The 20,281-nt window shown below is 37.4% G+C and overlaps 1 protein-coding gene across 1 annotated transcript in view; it reads left to right on the top strand.

Moving 5' to 3' along the window:
• The window catches only part of APPBP2 (amyloid beta precursor protein binding protein 2), a 57,562-nt gene that overhangs the window by 25,463 nt on the left and 11,818 nt on the right, over positions 1-20,281 (top strand). The window contains exons 4-7 of the mRNA XM_069482325.1: positions 1,136-1,259; positions 12,513-12,681; positions 17,512-17,601; positions 20,164-20,231. Coding sequence (XP_069338426.1) covers positions 1,136-1,259; positions 12,513-12,681; positions 17,512-17,601; positions 20,164-20,231 — 451 coding nt within the window. The remainder of the gene's footprint in view (positions 1-1,135; positions 1,260-12,512; positions 12,682-17,511; positions 17,602-20,163; positions 20,232-20,281) is intronic.

Here is a 20,281-nt window from a genome sequence, read left to right as displayed (position 1 = left end):
ACTATTCTGGGCACTTGGTAAGGACCTTAGAATGTTCTAAAGCACAGTTGTTTCCAATGAATAAAATAAAATTTGTCTCATTACATGTAGCTTTAATTAAACATAAAACATGGGTCTGAGCAAAATATATTTTATTGACTCAGACATTATTGACACCATTAAGACATACCATATTTTTTGTGTACCAAGAAAAAAATGCTGCCAGTTATTGTAATACATTATCAGTTTTATGATCTATTCTAATTTTAGAGGTTTTAAGATGTGCAAAAAAATGTGTGTTTTAGGATTGAAGAAATACAGAATGTCACTTTATGTTTTCTGGTTATTGTAACTAATCCTCAATAACACTAAGAAAGTGTTCCTCATGATACCTAATGTAGTATAGTAACTGCAGACTTAGCCTCTGAAGTCAAATTATATGGATTCGATTCTTTCCACCTACTAGTTTGTAAGCTTTGGATTCTCTGTCCTCAAGTTTTTCATCTAATAAATTGAGGCGGTAATTGCATTTAAGTTGAAGATGTGTTGTGAAAGTTAAATGAGAGAATTCATGCAGAGTGGTTCCCACAATACAAAGTGGTTACACAGTGTAGTAAAAATGTATTAAAAGTTAGTTATTATTGGGAGCCAAGATCCTCAGAGAGTATTCAGAAGAAATGATGTCAGGACAGTAATTTAATTTCTTGCTAAAAAAATAAGATGAGTAAGCATCACCATCTTTTTTATCTGTGTATCCTCTATGATGTGTTGCTATACTAAGAAGATTGTTTATTCCGATTTCTTTATCTTCTTTGAGATTGCATATTGGGAAATTGAAAAGTTATTTGTACACTGCAAGGTGAAAATAATAGAATAATTAGAATGTAGTGGATTGTTAGCTAGAAAATGTCAAGTCTTGTGCCATGGAGTATTCTTAGAGGGTTAAAACTCTTAACTCCTTATTCAAAGTCTCAACTTCGATCCTAATCCCCCTAGTTCAAAACTTCACAGTTAATATCTTTATTTTAGGCTAGCCACAGGACTTTAATATTATGGGTTTGTTTTAGTTTAGATAATATTCACTGTAGGCATGTCTTTGTAGCTTTCAGGCAATTTATTAAATTATCTAAAATTACTGATTTTTCTTGTTCTTTAGGTGGCTTTCTTTCAGATGCAGGCTGGTACAGTGATGCTGAGAAAGTTTTTCTTTCCTGCCTGCAGTTGTGTACTCTACATGATGAGATGCTTCATTGGTTTCGTGCAGTAGAATGTTGTGTGAGGTGAGTTGGAACATACCGTACAATTATGTGCTGTAGTGGTACTTAGTGGCTTTTATAGTTTTAGCTCTTCAAAGTATACACCAACATGTGAATAAATCTGTGTGATGATATTGCCTCCCATTTCCAAAATATAGTTAACTTGCTGTAGACAATGTAGATTTGAGTATTATGAAACAGGATGTATTTCTTATATATCTTTTTGCTTTGTCATAGAGCTTGTTTATTCATTCAACAAATATTTATTGACTACTTGTTATGTACTAGGAACTGTGGTAGGCACTGGAAGCTAGGAAACTCCAGAAATGTACTTTTTTCTTGGATGCTACTTTTTTACCCCAGCTTTGTTTACGTTTTCATAATCATGCATAACAAGATCAGTATTTTACTTGTAAATAACTTTTCTTTGAAGATACATTAAATTTTTTTTACAGATGTACTTAAAGGCAAGCAAATTTAGAAGTAACTCTGCTTTTATTATCCTTTTTTCTGTATGTGTAACATTTAGAATTAGCTAGTTGGTTTTCTCTGTCCCCCCAAATTGATTTGACATCTCTTAAAAAGAGTTTATAATATAAAACTAAAGAGAAATCAAAATAAAGCAAAAAAATAAAACAAAAATTCTTTGTCCTAAGTTAACTAAAGTCCAATTTACTATGTTTATAGTCTTCTATTTTTAAGGAATTAAGGGGCATATATCCCAGGTATTTTAGAGATGAGTTAATTAAATCTGAACCCCTTCAGAGCTAGAATATAGATTCTTCTATTAAACCTTTGTTGATTTAAGTTAAAATTGAATAAAGCTATGTGTCTCTCCCTCTTCCTCTCCTTTCCTTCCCCTCCTTCCCTCCTTCCCCTTTCCTTCCTCCCCCCTCCTCCATCACCCTCTCCCCTTCACACTGTCTCCTCCCCCTTGCCCTTTCCTCCTCCTGCTCTTCCTCTTTGTCTCCTTTTCCCATCCCCCTCTCCAGTTTGGATTTCAGTCTTTGTGGCTTTCATTGCCTTGTTTTATATAGGGCTGTGTTAGAAAATCATTCAAATCATGGCCGAGCACAGTGGCTCATGCCTGTAATCCCAGCACTTTGGGAGGCTGAGGTGGGAGTTTGAGACCAGCCTGGGCAACATAGCAAGACTCTGTCTCTACAAAAAAAAAAAAAAAAAACAAATTAGCCAGACATGGTAGTGTACCCCTGTAGTCCCAGTTGCTTGGGAGGCTGAGGCAGGAAGATCATTTGAGCCCAGGAGTTTAAGGCTGCAGTGAGCTATGATCATGCCAGCCTGGGTGACAGGGTGAGACTCTGTCTCTCTTAGAACAAACAAAAAAATTCAAGTCCTGCCGTGGGGCAGGAGGATTGCTTGAGGCCAGGAATTCGAGACCAACCTGAGCAAGAGTGAGACCCCATCACTACAAAAAGTAGAAAAATTAGTCAGGTGTAGTAGCGAGTGTACCTGTAGTCCCAGCTACTTGGGATGTAGGAGGATCACTTGGGCCCAGGAATTTGAGGTTGCAGTGAGCTATGATGACACTACTGCACTCTTGCCTGGGTGACAGAGCAAGACTCTGTCTTAGAAAAAAAATCATTCAAATCCTGAAGTTAATTTTGTAATGTACAAAACTTAATTATAAATAACATTTTTAAAGCCTATGATAATTTCCCACATATATTTTAGAAGTATGTGATAAACCGTAGGAATATTTGTGTGCAGAAACTATAAAGGGATTGGTATTTGGGGCTATAATTCGTAGTATTGATAAAAATCATGTCTGTTTTCTTTCTTCTGCATATTCTGTTTTTGTAGGTATAGGAGACTTGACTATCCCAAATGGGATTTGAGGGATTGGTTAACTATTTTGATGTATATAAACTAGTTACTTTGGAACAGAAAGGTCATTTTGGATAATTTCATTATAGATCATTCTTTTTTTTTTTTGAAACAGGATCTTGTTCTGTTGCCCAGGGTGGAGTGTGGAGCGCACTGGCACTAAGGTAGCTCACTGTAGCCTCAATATCCTGGGCTCAAGCTATTCACCCACCTCAGCCTTGCCAGTAGCTAGGACTACAGGTGCACACTGCCACACCTGGCTAATTTTTTAATTTCTTTTTTTTTTTTTCCCCCTCCCCAAATGTGTTCATAGGAATAATTTTTTAATTTCTTAGAGAGACGCGGACTCGCTGTGTTACTCAGACTGGTCTTGAACTCCTGACCTTGAGCAATCCTCCTACTTTGGCCTCCCAAAATGCTAGGATTACAGGTGTGAGCCATCATACCTGGCCATAGATTATTCTTTATAAAAGTCTTGACCAAAAAATAAAGCACTTTCTTTTTGTATGTGATTTTTATTCACAGAGTCAAATTTATTTCACTCAGATACATAATGTTTCGTCTGTCTGTCTAATGTTAAGGCTCTTATATAAATTTTGCTTTAGCGTAACCAAAAGGTTTAGTTTTTCACAGGACCAAGTCTCCTTTTCTCTTTCCTAGTTTGTCTTCTTTATCAGGTAGTTCACATCATTATGGTTGCAAGTGTTGATAGATAGGGAGAAGGGGGAAGGGCAAAAGGCTCATGCCAGCTGGGTCTCATTTTTCTTTCTTCTTTTTTAAATCAGAAAAAATGGCTCTCCCAGAAGTCTAATCTTATCTCTTTGCTTACCTATCTTTTAAACTGGGAAACTGGGACACATTCTGGACATCCTCCAATGTGTGTGTAAGGTGGCCTGAGGGGCAAAACATTTTTAATTTGCATATTGCTACTCTGAATGAACTCCTGGGTCTACATTAAGGTAGAAGAGGTGGGGAATATTGAATAGATAACTAACAATACAGTGAGTCTTTGCAATTAGCACTTGCAAATTTAGAATATTGTCTAGACCAAGGAACAAAGCTGTTTATAATACCAGCTTACTGCCTATATGCCAAGCCAAGACATTCTGTCCTTAGAAATGTGAAATTTCAAAATAAAATTTACTTGTATACAACTCTATTTGCCAAATTCTTGGTGGTTATAGGTATATTTAATGTAATTTATGTATAATTTTTTCATCTTAAACTTAGTATTGTTTTTAAAAAGATTAAATTTTTCTGACTTTGTTTTTTATTAAGACCAAAAGCAATTGGAGGTATTAATTGACTGTGTTTTGCAGAACAGACACTAATGAAATCCTTTGACCCATCCCAGGGGCTTTGAGCCTGATGCAAGAGTAAGAGTATGTTTTTCTTAATATCACAAAGCCAATTTCTAATCTGGGGCTGGCATCAAAACATTATAGAGCAAATGTCAGAGAACCTTCTTGGCCTTTCTTAGCAGAAAGTAGTTAAACCTGGTACCAGTTTTCAGTCCTTTTGTATTCCTTGAGGACTCTGCCTGTTTTCCTTTACTCATTTTCTATTTAATAGCGTTGGTTTTTTTGCTTATACATGTTTGTTGCCAAACAAATTCTGAAAACACAGAAAATAAATGTTATCTATAATATATATATCAATAATATATCTATTACTGAATTGTGCATTTTTGAAAGATGATTAACCTAAAAGCATATCCCCAATGCCTTTTTCTAACTTCTTCTCTGGAGTTAATCAGTCCATGTGAGCATGGTTTGTTTGAGGTCAAGAGTTCCCTTGAGACCTTGGGGTTGGGGGGGGAGGGATTGCCTTTAGGCATCTGAGAGTGTGGAAAAGCAAACTTTTTTTTATTTTAAATCATTTTCTACTTTTTATTATTATTTTTAAAACCATAGACATGTATTGCTTTGATAGTTCTTTTTTTTTTTTTTTTAAGTGAAAAAAAGCTTCCTGAACTGGTTCACACACGCGCATGTACCTGTGTGTGTATGTGTAAAGACTTGAATTTGGATTGAAAGAGAACACTCTCTAAGTCCTAGGTGGTTGAAGTTCCTGAAATACAAAGATAAAGAGAAATTGAAAGCTAGAAGAAAATAGCAATGTCTCCATCATTGAGAGAAAATACTGTACCTCACCAATTTTTAGGACAAAAGAAAGAATTTTCAAGTATACATACACCCAGTGTACATCCATGTACCTTATCTGAGGAAAATACTCAAGGAATTTCTCTAACCAAATAAAAGTTCAGTAATAACATCTCAAAATAGGGAAAGATGGTATAGAAAAAGTAGTAAGTAATATTATAATATATATGTCTTACATGCAAATGGAGTAGAAAGAGAATGAAGAACAAATTGAGAATCTGTTATAGATCCTTTTTTTTTTTTTTTGATATAGAGTCTCGCTCTGTTGCCCAGGCTAGAGTGCCGTGGTGTCAGCCTAGCTCACAGCAACCTCAAACTCCTGGGCTCAAGCGATCCTCCTGCCTCAGCCTCCCGAGTAGCTGGGACTACAGACACACTCCACCATGCCGGGCTAACTTTTTCTGTTTTAGTAGAGACGGGGTCTTTGGGTCTCACTCTTGCTCAGGCTGGTCTTGAACTCCTGACCTAAAGCTATCCTCCTGCCTCGGCCTCCCAGAGTGCTAGGATTACAGGCATGAGCCACCACACCCAGCCCTGTAACAGATCTTAAGTAAGGTTCTTTTTCAACCCAGAGATGAAAGGGGAATTTTACAAATAACATAAAACAGAAATTCTTAGTTACCACATCTTCTTAAATGTAAGATAAGCTTGAATTTCTTTTTTCCTCCAAAATCATCCTATAGTAAAGAGAGTTGTCTTACAAAGACTTTCAAGTTATGTGATGTTCTTTCAAGTCTGTAATAGGTTGAGTGTTGCAAATCCAAAGTCTGAAACACTTCCGTTCCCAATCATTTTGGATAAGCCATATTGAACCTGTATTTTGAACAACAAAGTACTATTTAGGAAAGAAATGTTAATCTGAAACGTCAGTTAGTGCTAATATCAGGAAGCACAGAGACCACCTGGCAGAATTTTCTTTTTAAGGAAGCAATGAAATTTAACAGATTTAGAATTATTCTGGGGGTCATTACCTTATAGATGTAAGTGTTGGATAGCTTTATTAAGGGGCTTTTTAAAGATTACCTTCAAGTGATAGAGTGAGTGGATCAGTGGTGGAGATCATGGATATCTACTTGCCATAGGAAGGATGGTAGAGCCCAACAGGCCTAATGCTTTGCAAATGGTTACTTGTAGCTTTGGATAAAATTTCTGGTGACATCATACATATACTCGAAAGTACTGATTTTCAAAGAAGTGAAAATGTTTTAGTCTGAAAAGCTGTTAGATGACTCAAAAAATAGCTATGGTGATTATGAAAACAAATGTTTAAGATGCATGGTGAATAATTTGAATAAAGTTCGGGCACGGTGGCTCATACCTGTAATCCTAGCACTTTGGGAGGCTGAGGTGGGAGGATTGCTTGAGACCAAGAGTTCAACACCAACTTGGGCAACACAGTGAGACCCCTATCTCTACAAAAAGTAAAAAAAAAATTAGCCAGGTGTGGTGGCATACACCATTAGTCTGAGGCAGGAGGATTGCTTGAGCCCAGGAGTTTGAGGCTGCAGCGAGCTAAAATCAAGCCACTGCACTCTAGCCTGAGCAAGAGAGTGAGATCTTGTCTCTTAAAAGAAAGAAAAGGGGGGGAGAAAGTTGTTTTATAAATTATGAGGAAGAAAAGCAATTTTCACATATTTAAATTAGATTTTGAATATGTATGTATAATATAAGATTTAAATATTATAAGCTTTTAAGTGTTATCATATATGTCCCTAAAACTTAGTTTATATACAAGTTGACAAAAATACTTTTAGATGGAAAATAGAGGCTCCTCTTTATATTCAGGTTACTTTTTATTGGGCATATATGATAGCCTGTTTTTAAAATATACATTTGGGAGAATGGAGAAGTTAATGTGTTATAAAGATCTCTTCTTGGTGGGTGGAGTAGAAATAGGCATTATTATTAATGTTCAGACATTATTGGTGATGGAGATGGGTATATAATGATTTGTGTAATGGACAAGTGTGATAGAACTTCCACACTAGGGCTGTGGAAATAGGGATAAGAAGAATTGGAAACTCGACCAAGCTAGGTATAAACAAAGAGAATAGAGGAAATAACTAAATATGATAAGTGAAAAATAGCCGATTAATAAATGAAAATAAGATGAAAAGATTTGGCTGGGTGTGGTGGCGCACGTTTATAGTCACAGCTACTTGGGAGGCTGAGGCAGGAGGATTGCTTGAGCCTGGCAGTTTGAGGTTGCTGTGAGCTGGGCTGACACCACAGCACTCTAGACAGAGCAAGACTCTGTCTCCAAAAAAAAAAAGGGAACTCCGACTCAACAAATAACACAATTAAAAAATGGGGCAAAGGGCTTGAATAGACACTTTTCCAAAGAAGGTTCATAAATGACTAATAAGCACATGAAAAGATGCTCAGTGTTACTAGTCATTAGGGAGATGCAAATCAAACATAATGAGATGCTTACTAGGATGGGTACAATTAAAAAAACAATAGAAAGTAAATGTTGGCAAGGATGAGAAAAATTGGAAACCTTTGTGTACTGTTGGTGGGAATGTAAAATATTGCAGCTGCTGTGGAATGCAGTTTGGCAGTTTCTCAAAAAGCTAAACATAGAATTACTATGTGACCCAAAAATTTCACTCCAAGGTATATACCTGAAAGAATTGAAAGCAGGGACTCAAAAAGATATTTGTATGTATCATAGTAGAATTATTCATAAAAACCAAAAGATGGAAATAATCCAAGTATCCATCAACAGATGAGTAAACAAAATATGGCATATGCATACAATATTGTATGTATATATACACAGTGATTCAGCCAGTTCTAATACATGCTACAACATGGATCAACCTTGAAAATTTTATCCTAAGTAATTAAGTTAGACACAAGGGTAAATACTGTGTTTCCACTTGTAAAACAGGCAAATTTATAGAGACAGAAAACAGTTTAAAGTTTATCAGGGACTTGGCCCAGCGCAGTGGCTCATGTCTGTAGTAATCCTAGCACTCAGGGAGGCCGAGGCCGGAGGATCTCTCAAAGTCAGGAGTTCAGTAGCAGCCCGAGCAAGAGCGAGACCCCGTCTCTACTAAAAAATAGAAAGAAATTAGCAGGACAACTAAAAATATATAGAAAAAATTAGCCAGGCATGCCTCTAGTCCCAGCTACTTGGGAAGCTGAGGCAGAAGGATCGCTTGAGCCCAGGAGTTTGAGGTTGCTGTGAGCTAGGCTGATGCCATGGCACTCTAGCCTGGGCAACAAAGTGAGACTCTGTCCCCCCCCCCCCAAAAAAAATGTTTATCAGGGACTTAGGGGGTAATGAAGAATGGAAAGCTATTGTTAATGCTTACAGAGCTTCTATTTAGGGTGATGAAAAAGTTTTGGAAGTGGATGGTGGTGATGGTTGCATGACATGGTGAATATAATTAATACCACTGAATTGTACACTTAAAAATAATGGCAAATTTTAATATATTTCACCACAATAAAAAATAAAATTTAAAAGCCCACAGTAGTCTTTATTTTCATTATCCAACCTTGTGCTTTCAAGCTGTTCTTTATTTCCAAAATTTTTAACTAGTTCTTAGAACAAGGCACTTGTAAGGAGAGAAATTCTTTTTTTTAGGTTTACTTTCAGTGTATTTTATTTTTGTCATGTCTGGCTGATGAGGATCTAACTAGTCATCTTGTTCAGTCTTATAGTAAATATATTAGTAAACTAATGACTTCTCAATTTTTATATTTTCCGTTTCAAACAATGAATTGTTAAACAATTAAATACTAATTGCTTTTGACAACAGCTGTTGATCAGGTAGACATGATTTTATGTTGTCATAAAAGTAAAATACTATGTGTTTCCATGGTAGTGCCACATTTGGAGAATCTTGAGAACCTGCCTTTCCCTTAGGCTGAGAGTTGAGACAAAATTAGACTGTAAATTGGACCAAAAGTTCTTGGATTCTGTATCCTGCTTAGTGTCAGCCCAGATGGACACACAGACCCTGAAGAGTCTCCATATGTTTAATTTGCCCTTTTGTTTCAATAGACAACCAGCAGAGACTTGAGAAAATATCAAGTTGTGCCTTTCTGGCATAAAATGTTTAGTTTGCTACCTCATCATGTGCCATTTACTAAATAACTTCCAGAAATTATTATTTTAGAATACTTAACAGTGAAGGTTGTTGGAAATGTGGTTGTTAGCATTGTGGAAGTGAGAAGTAAGCACTGTTCTGTTCATTATCTAAATTTACAACCTGTGCCTAGGTTTCTCCTTTTTCTCATTCAACCATTTAGCTAACTATCAAATCTGTATTTCAAAAACGAATCCTTTTTTCCTCAAGGATTTTCTTTTCCTGGACTATCATAATATCTTCTGCCTTGGTTGCTTAAAGTTGCATTGTCTCATGTGGTAGCCATTAACAATATGTGTCTATTTAAATCTAAATTAATTAGAATTAAATTAATTAAAAATCAGTCCTCAGTCACACAAGGCACATTTCTAATACTCAGTAGCCACTTGTGGCTAGTGGCTACCAAATTGAGCAGCACAAGTATATAACATTTCTAACACCTCAGGAAATTGTTAGATAGCATTGTTCTAGAACATAAATCACCTCACTGTTGCAACAAAAACTCCTTTCCATGTCTAGGAAGGATCTATATAAAATCTTGTGTATCTCTCCCTTCTCATTTCTCGTTACACAATCCTTTATTCGCTATACTCCAGATGCCTTCTTTCTGTTCTTCCACTGTGCCAGATATTCCCCCGCTTCTCAGGGCCTTTGCTGCTTCTGTTCCTTCTGTTTGGAACATGTTTTGCCCACATCTTTACACGGCTGTGTTGTCATCATTTAGGTATCAATTCAGATGCTACCTCAAGAGAATTCTTCCCTGTGTACCCTAAACACCTCCTTTAAGAAGCTCTTGATCATATTACCCGATTTTTATCATCTTCACAGCCTTTATCCTTAACTGAAAGTCAACTTATTTTTATGTTTGCCTACCCTAACACCCTTCTCCCCCAAGAATGTAAGCTGCCTTTTTTTGTTTTTTCCTTTTTCTTTTCTTTCTTTTTTTTTTTTTTTTGAGACAGAGCCTCACTCTGTTGCCCAGGCTAGAGTGCCGTGGCGTCAGGGTAGCTGACAGCAACCTCCCACTCCTGGGCTCAAGCAATCCTCCTGCCTCAGCCTCCTGAGTTGTTGGAACTAGACTACAGGCATGCGCCACCATGCCCATCTCATTTTTTCTATTTTTAGTAGAGATGGGGTGTCACTCTTACTCAGGCTGGTCTCAGACTCCTGAGTTCAAGTGATCCTCCTGCGTTGGCCTCCCAGAGTGCTAGGATTCCAGGTGTGAGCCACCGCACCCTACCACGAATGTAAGCTTCTTAATGGCCGTGGATTCTTTCTCTGTTGTTCACCATTATACCCTTGCATCTAGAAAACTAACTGGCACATAGTAGGTGCTCAGTCACTGCTTAACTGTGAGAGTCTCTCAAAAAATTATCATCTGAACTACCTTATTTCTTTTTAATCTTTTCTGAGATTTCAGTTCTGTTTTCCTGTGTATGGCCTGTTTTCCATTTTGTAGAGGTTATTACAAACTACTAGTCATTAGATCAGCAATTTGACAGTGAACTGATCTTGTCTCTTTATCAATACACTTATTAGCATGAAAAGTTGTCTGTATACTAAAACATGTACTTTTTCCATTTTTCTATTTCTGCTTAAAAATATAAATCCAATCAACTCACCCTTGTAGAGTAGCCTAATAAATTACTTCATTTCAGCTTTAAGTTAGAATTTAATGTTAGGAAAGATACTCTAGAATTTTGGATTAACCTTACTATACTATTTTCCTTGAGGGTTATATTCTTTTCTAAAAGCAGATAACTGTATGGTAAGTGTTGGGAGGATACGCACTGACATTGAATAGTGTTCATCGCCTTATTGATTAGTTCTGGTTCTTTTGAAGTTACTCCGTTTTCTCTGACTATACAAAAAAATGATAGATTAGAAGATTGTTTGAATTTTTCTCATTTTGGGTTATTAATCTGTTAATATTTTTGGTATAGATAGAATAAATAAATTTTAAGTATCCATTGATTTTATAGTCTTGAAGAATGCTTCCCAACCTCGTACTTCTTGGTTTTCTTTTTCTTTTCTTTCTTTTTTTTTTTTTTTTTTCTTTTGGTTACTGGGTCTTGCTCTGTTGCCCAAGCTGGAGTACAGTGGCACAATCATAGCTCTCTGTAGCCTCGAACTCCTGGGCTCAAGTGACCCTCCTGCCTCAGCCACCCAAGTAGCTGATACTACAGGCATGCACCACCATGCCTGGCTAGTTTTTTCTATGTTTTATAGAGACAGAATCTCAATATGTTTCCCAGGCTGTTCTCAAACTCCTGGCTTCAAATGATCCTCCTGCCTTGGCCTCCCAAAGTACAGGCTTGAGCCACCACACCTTACCTTGGTTTTCTCTTAAATGGCTTTTATACTTTTGTTCCTTCTCAGGCTGAGCATTTTCAGAAAATTGTACTGACTTGATACATGGACATAATGTTCTAGCCAGCATCATAATAGATACATAAATATTTGTCCAGTCCTAATAGTGTTCTCCTGTCTTGTGTAGTCTGTATAGATGTATAGTCTGTTGCTATCAGTATGATCTAAAACATTTTGCTACTCTTGCATATTATTAGTCAGCATAGTTGTACATATACTTTTTTTTAAAGAACTCTGTATTTTCCACCATAGAAAATAAAGATTATAAAAGAAATAGTTGATAGTACTGCTATTTTCTGTGAACTTATCTTACTGGAGAGATAAAAAGAAGCACTTATGCAGCATCATGAAATCAGTGGTAATTGATCAAGTGTTACACAAATATACTAAAAATAAGAATAGAAGGTAATAGTGAGTATTTCATGTTGATGATATTTTCTTTATTATTTTACAAATTTTTAATACTCAAATTATATTGCGGAATTGGAACGAAAAGAGTAAATGTTATTTTTTTAGATGCAGCACATGCCGAGTATACAAAGTACATAAAATGTTTAGAGAAGATAAGGAATCAAAGGTGGATGAGATTAATCATGGGAAGCTTTCTGGAAAGAGCATGTATTTCTTCATGGGCATTAGTCAACCCCAGTTTGGGCCAGACAGTTGTTTTCTGATGCTGCTTCATTTTTGCATCTAGTTACCATAAGTCATGTAAGTGCTACCTAGTGATCTGTAAGAGGTTATCAGGTCCACCATAATGGAAATATCAAAAATAGAGGAATATTATTTGTGTTTTTCAGGTTGCTTCATGTGAGAAATGGAAACTGCAAATATCATTTGGGTGAAGAAACATTTAAGTTAGCTCAGACATATATGGATAAACTGTCAAAACATGGCCAGCAAGCAAACAAAGCTGCACTCTATGGAGAGCTATGTGCACTCCTATTTGCAAAAAGCCACTATGATGAGGTAAGTGTTTTGAGGTGCGTCTCATTGTGACCAGTAAGTACCTATAAACAGTATAAATCATGGCTGGGTGTGGCGGCTCACGCCTATATTCCCAGTACTCTGGGAGGCCGAGGTGGGAGGATCCCTTGAGCACAGGAGTTAGAGACCAGCCTGAGCAAGAGCAAGATCCCATCTCTACTAAAAATGGAGAAAATTAGCCAGGAATGGCAGTATGTGCCTGTAGTCCCAGCTACTTGGGAGGCTGTGTCAAGAGGACCACTTGAGCCTAGGAGTTTGAGGTTGCTGTGAGCTAGGCTGACGCCACGGTACTCTAGCCCAGGTGACAGAGCAAGACTCTGCCTCAGAAATAAATAAATAAATAAAAGTACTAGGGAATAAATTCATTATTTAAAAAAAACAGGATAAATCAAATAGTTTTCTCTTATATGTTCTATAGATCTTGTTTTCACATATTAGGTTTACTTAAAGCAGTGTAGATTGTAGTAGCATATTTAAAATCAGACAAAAGGAATATTTGTGAGATGCAGTTTAAATGTATACATGGACAATTTGGGGCCAGGGTTTTTTTTTGTTGTTGTTGTTCTTTTTAATTTGACCAGATGTGTGTATCTCTGCCTCAATTTTTTGTTTTTGTTTTTTTGAGCCAGGGTCTCGCTCTGTTACCCTGGCCGGGGTAGAGCGGCATAATCATAGCTTACTGCGGCCTCAAACTCCTAAGCTCAAGCAATCCTGTCACTTCAGCCTCCTGAATAGCTGGGACTACAGGCAAGCACCACTATACCCGGCTAATTTTTTATCATTTTTTGTAGAGACGAAGTCTCACTGTGATGCCCAGGTTGGTCTCGGACTCCTGGCCTCAAGCAATCTTCCCTACTTGGCCTCCCAAAGCACTGGGATTAAAGTGTGAGCCACCATGCCTGGCCGTCTATCTAAATTGTATTAATTGGCATGTTTTGTTAACTGAGCCTTTAATAGATCCTTTCAGTTGAATCTATAGCTGTCAATGAACTCATAACTTGAAAGCATTCATTTCAATAGGAAGCTGGATTTTATTTATATCTTATTGTATTGCTTTGCATCTTCCTCTGCCCTGTGAGAAAGATATCTTTTTTTTTTTTTTTTTTTTTTTTTTTTTTGAGACAGAGTCTCACTCTGTTGCCCGGGCTAGAGTGAGTGCCGTGGCGTCAGTCTAGCTCACAGCAACCTCAAACTCCTGGGCTCAAGCGATCCTACTGCCTCAGCCTCCCGAGTAGCTGGGACTACAGGCATGCGCCACCATGCCCGGCTAATTTTTTGTATATATATATTTTAGTTGTCCATATAATTTCTTTCTATTTTTAGTAGAGACGGGGTCTCACTCTTGCTCAGGGTGGTCTTGAACTCCTGACCTCGAGCGATCCACCCGCCTCGGCCTCCCAGAGTGCTAGAATTACAGGCGTGAGCCACCGCGCCCGGCCGAAAGATATCTTTATTCCTGGCTTTTACAGTATTAAATTAATGCTTAAGGGCTAATAAACATGTAATTGAGAAGTGATCTATATGTGCTTAGTTCCTTTGCTTGGTTGCTTTAATTATGGAAGAATATCATAATTATTTCATGCTGTCAGATAGCTGTCATTTAGCTTTCATGTTGTAAAATTATTTCTATCTTGATTTTTGCCCCATCAATATAAAGATATATTCCATATTTAAGGGGAAATTACTTAGAAGTGAAACCAGAAAATTCTAGAATAATTGTAAAGTGATGTTTGTGCAACTCAGATGCTAGGTAATCCTGCTTATAATAGTTATATAAGAATGCATGAAGGCTGGGCAGAGTGCCTCATACCTGTATTCCCAGCTGCTTGGGAGACTGAGGCAGGAGCATCGCTTAAGCTCCAGAGTTCGAAGCTATAGTGCACTAGGATCGTGCCTGTGCATAGCCATTGCTCTCCAGCCTGGGCAACCTAGCGAGACCTTGTCTCTCAAAAAAAAAATGAACGTATCAAACCCACATGTAAAAGTCTAAAATCCTTATCAGCATGCCTACAAATTTTCAGGAAGTTTGTTTATGTTCTTGTGGTTATTTTTGATCTTGAGTTCCTGTGTCTGCAGAATTTGTTCTGTCATTGCATTGTTTTGCTGCCCCTTGTGTGCAATGACTGGTCCATAGTTTATTAACCCAGGTATAGAACTTAGCCCCTATCTATAATTTTTACACACCAAAAACAAAGAACTCCATTTACAGAAGGCCTTTGTGCAGATAACCAACTTTACTGACAATGAGAGTAAGGTAAACAACATCAAACTGAATATTAAGTAATGACTATCTTTTTTTGTTGTTGTTGTTGAGACAGAGTCTCACTTTGTTGCCCAGGCTAGAGTGAGTGCCGTGGCGTCAGTTTAGCTCACAGCAACCTCAGACTCCTTGGCTTAAGCGATCCTACTGCCTCAGCCTCCCAAGTAGCTGGGACTACAGGCATGTGCCACTATGCCCGGCTAATTTTTTCTATATAGATTTTTAGTTGTCCATATGATGTCTTTCTATTTTTAGTAGAGACGGGGTCTCGCTCTTGCTCAGGCTGGTCTCGAACTCCTGACCTCAAGCAATCCACCCGCCTCGGCCTCCCAGAGTGCTAGGATTACAGGCGTGAGCCACCACGCCTGGCCAGTAATGACTATCTTAAAAGTCCCACCATATTTTATCTCTTTACATAAGAACTCATCTTAGCCACCTATGGTTCCTCTTTCATCATTTCTTTTCTTCCCCCGTTTCTCATACTGCTCTCTGGAATTCTACTTTCTTCTTTCTGTTACATAGAGTGATTTATATCTTGCCATTCTTTACTCCCTACTTGGCTCCAGGACCATCTTAATATGTCCCAACCCACTGATGTACTCAGTGGAACAGAAGTGCCTTTTACTTACCAGTTTCCACTTTCTTTACTAGGCTGTTATAATTTACTGTAATTGACAGTTACTTTCTTTCTATATTTGGATTTAAGGGCTTATATTATGCCTTATTAATGATCTTCACAAATCAATACATTCATGAAGAGTGTTGAAGTCTTGGGTGTTTCCTAGATTATTTTGACAGTTTATTTTAATTATAAATAAACTTTTTATTGATGTCTGCAGAAAAGTATACAAATCTTGAGGATATAGTTTGATGAATTATCACTTTTTTTTTGAAACAAAGTCTTGCTGTGTTGCCCTGGCTAGACTGCAGTGGTGTCATCATAGCTCACAGCAACCTCAAACTCGTGGACTCAAGAGATCCTCCTGCCTCAGCCTCTCAAGTAGCTGGGACTACAGGCACACCACCATACCCAGCTAATTTTTCCTATTTTTTTTTTTTTTTTTTTTTTTTTAGTAGAGATGGGGTCTCGCTCTTGCTCAAGCTGGTCTTGAACTCCTGACCTCAAGTGATCCTCCTGCGTTGGCCTCCCAGAGTGCTAGGATTATAGGCGTGAGCCACTGGGCCCTGCCTCACCATATTCTTGTATTAGTCAGGATAGGCTGGGCTATGCTGAGGTAATATCAACCCCAGAATAGCAGTAGTTTTGAAACAATAAAAATTTATTTCTTGCTCATGCTATATCCCTGTCTTGGGACCACTGTGGCTGTACTTAACATTATATCTACACTTTGATTAAGACCCATTCTGGTCTAGCATGTCTACCTGGAACATCATCACCAGCCTTGAAGCAGAGGCAGAAACTTCATGGGGAAGTACTGTTGACACTTAAAGCCTTCTCCCAGAAATGGCACGTTGCACTTCTCATATATTAATTGATTGGAGGAAGTCACATGACCATGCTTGTCTTTAATGTGAAAGGGAAGTATATCCTTCCCAAAGGGGAAAAGAAGGGGTGGGGCAGTAAATATAACAGTATTACAATCCATCACAATTCTAAAAATATTAGCTGTATTACTTTGGAACAGAATCAACTTTTTTAGTATCCTACAAACACAAACCAGGTTTTCTGACCTAAATCTGAGTTGGATGAATAGCCTTTATTTCATATTTGCATCAAAATTGCTTCTGAATAGCTGTATCTTTTAAGTGAAATGGAAGTGAAGGAAACTTGCAAAAGAGAAATATTTATTTTCTAATATGTTCTCCCCCCATTCCTTGTGATCCCTATGTAATATTGTTTTGTTTATAGCAGTTATCACTATCCAAGATAATCTGTCTTTTTTTTCTCTCTCCTGCTAAACACTAGGAGAGGAAGGACATTTTTGTTTCCCACTATGTACCTAGCACATTACCTGCCTCTTAACCTCTCTTTACCTCAGTTTCCCATAATAATAGTACATATCTTATAGGGCTATTGTGTCAGCTAAATGTGTTAATGTACATAAAGTACTTAGAACAATAGCTGGCATAAACTAAGCACTCACCTAAACGGGCAGTTAAGATACGAAATAACAAGTATTACAGTAGGGGAAGGAAAGTGCAGGAAAATACAGGAATCCTAGTCTAGGGCTCAAAACTGAAAGATAAATTAGGTTAGTGAAGAGGTTAAAGGCAGGGAGAATATATTCTAAGGCAGAGGCAGCAGAATGTACAAAGGCTTCTGGGCAAGAGAGAACATGCCTCTGATTTCCTGAAAATATGTCATGTATCCTTGAAGTCTGATTGAGACAAACTATAGATACTAAGAGTAAAAATAATGTAACAAATTTATATTTTCAAGAAAGTTTAACCTCAGAAAATTTTAAGTGTAAATATTTTGTGTTCTTATTTAAGTATTTGAAAGCTTAAAATATTTGCAATCATTTCATTAAATATTACCAATTTCATTTATCACAGTTCTGTCTCTTCTATAAATATTTTTTTTTTTGCAGGCATACAAATGGTGCATTGAGGCAATGAGAGAAATCACAGCAGGCTTGCCAGTCAAAGTCGTGGTGGATGTTTTAAGACAAGCTTCTAAGGTGAGTATAATGTTAAAATTATTGAATGAATTATAGGATTTATCGGGCTTTAAATTTATTTTAATTAACCTATTTAACATAATTTTTCTGTACTCCATAGACATAGGTCTATTTTCAAAGTTTCTGTGCTCATTTTTAGAAATCTGGTTTCTAACTAAACTATCCCACATGGACTTTAGCTAATTTTCCTTTACCAAGAAAACCTGTGAAATAATTTGTTTTGAAATTGTTTCAGCTCAGTGAAGTACAGATCAAAGTAGTATTTGGAGACTGGGCGTGGTGGCCTACACCTGTAATCCCAACAGGGATTTGGGATTTCTTTGGGAATCTTGCATGATACTACTGCACCAGCCACTGATTGTAATCCCAGCACTTTGGAAGGCCAAGGTGGGAGGATTGCTTGAGATCAGGAGTTGGAGATCAGCCTGGGCAGCATAGCAAGACCCTGTCTTTTAAAAAAAAAAGCTTATTAAAAAATAACAGGCCGGGCGCGGTGGCTCACGCCTGTAATCCTAGCACTCTGGGAGGCCGAGGCAGGTGGATCGCTCGAGGTCAGAAGTTCGAGACCAGCCTGAGCGAGACCCCGTCTCTACTAAAAATAGAAAGACATTATATGGACAACTAAAAATCTATATAGAAAAAATTAGCCGGGCATAGTGGCGCATGCCTGTAGTCCCAGCTACTCGGGAGGCTGAGGCAGTAGGATCGCTTAAGCCGAGGAGTCTGAGGTTGCTGTGAGCTAAGCTGACGCCACGGCACTCACTCTAGCCTGGGCAACAAAGTGAGACTCTGTCTCAACAAAAAAAAAAATAAAATAAAAAAAAAATAAAAAAAAAAATAACAATTAGCCAGGCATGATCATGTGCGCCTGTAGTCCTAGCTGCTTGGGACATTGAGGCAGGAGGATTACTTGAGCCCAGGAGATTAAGGGTGCAGTGAGCTATGATCATGCCATTGCACTCGAGCCTTGGCAACAGAGTGAAACCTTGTCTCAAAAAAAAAAAAAAAAAAAAAAAAGATAGCTGGGCATGGTGGCTCAAGCCTATAATCTCAGCACTTTGGGAGGCCGAGAGTTTGCTTCAGGTCACTAGTTCAGTACCAGCCTAGGCAACATAGCAAGACCCCATCTCTGCAAGTGCGTATGTGTAAATTAGCTGGTTGTGGTGGCATACACCTGTAGTCTTAGCTGCTCAGCAAGCTAAGGCAGGAGCAGCTCTTGAGCCTAGTAGCTCAAGGCTGCAGTGATTGAGCCAGTGCAATCCAGCCAGGGTAATAGAGCAAGACCGTCTCTAAAAAAAACAAAACAAAAAACCTAAGTAGTATTAATATTTGGGTGCTATTCCAGCTTGAGTTTGTTTTTGTTTTTCTTAAACATTTATAGCAACCTTATGCCAAAATTATGTGGGCTTTGGTCACTATTATCTTAAAGGATAGCCTACTATTAAATCTTTTAGTAATAGTATTGCACTCACATAGCAAGACAGCTTGCTATATACTTGACTCACTAAGTAATCCTTATTTAATTTTTCTCTATTTTCTTACTCTATAAATAAATGACTTGCCTCTTTCAAGCCATTTAGTGGCATTTTAAAAGTGTTCTTTTGGTGTAATGAGGCCTTAAAGTATTAATGTACTTTCAGATATACTGTTTCTATCCAGAAGTTTCCCAAATTTGACTATTTCACTTTGGTCAATTTTACTTATGTAAATTCAATTAGAAGAAAGATTCCTAAATTGTGGATTTAGAAGAGGACAAGATTTCTGTGAAATATATTAAATCAGTCATTTTAGAGCAAGTAAACATCATGGATGTCTCTCCATGTTGCCCAGGCTGGAGTATAGTGGCTTTTCACAGGTGTGATCATATAGCACACTACTGCTTCAGCCTCCCAGGTAGCTGGGAGTACAGGCACGTGCCACCATGACAGGCTATGGTTCAAAATATTTTAAGAAATAGTAGGAAGCCAGGCATGGTGGCACTCACCTGTAGTCCCAGGCACTCAGGAAACTGAGGCGGGAGGATCGCTTGAGCAGAGGAATTCAAGGCCAGCCTGGGCAACATAATGAGACCCTCATCTCTTTAAAAAATAAAAGTAAAAGAAAGAAAAAGGAAAGAGAGATAATGGGAAAACTTGAAATTGTGTGCATTTAAAAATTATTAGGTGAAAACTATAAAACATTTTTTTAAGCCACTCCAGAACTGATATATAAGTACCTTAGAAAATACTGTGGTAAATCTCCCCCACACCACCATTTTAGTTTAATAATATGGAAAGATGGGAGTGTACCAGCATTGTAAGGTAACTTTGTTGTAATAGGTTTGTACTAGGAATGACTTAAAACTTTAAACTCTATAATTTCCCAGGTTATATACAGATCTGTTTATAATAGAATTTTTAAATACTTGGAAAGCAATTACAAATAGAAATAGAAGCCATCTATTTACGTTTGGAGATTTTTTTTCTTATTGACTATTATAGCCAGAATATATAAACTATACTTATTTTAACACACTAATGAACTCTTTGAAAGTTATTTAACAGTTTTTCACTTTATCTTTAGGCTTGTGTAGTAAAACGTGAATTTAAGAAGGCAGAACAATTAATTAAACATGCAGTGTATTTGGCACGGTAAGTGATTGTTATTTAAAATATCATTTTAAGTTGTCTCTTTACTTTGT

This window comes from Eulemur rufifrons, chromosome 9, assembly GCF_041146395.1.
Source record: "Eulemur rufifrons isolate Redbay chromosome 9, OSU_ERuf_1, whole genome shotgun sequence".
Lineage (NCBI taxonomy): Eukaryota > Metazoa > Chordata > Mammalia > Primates > Lemuridae > Eulemur > Eulemur rufifrons.
This window is presented reverse-complemented; position numbering and strand designations above follow the sequence as displayed.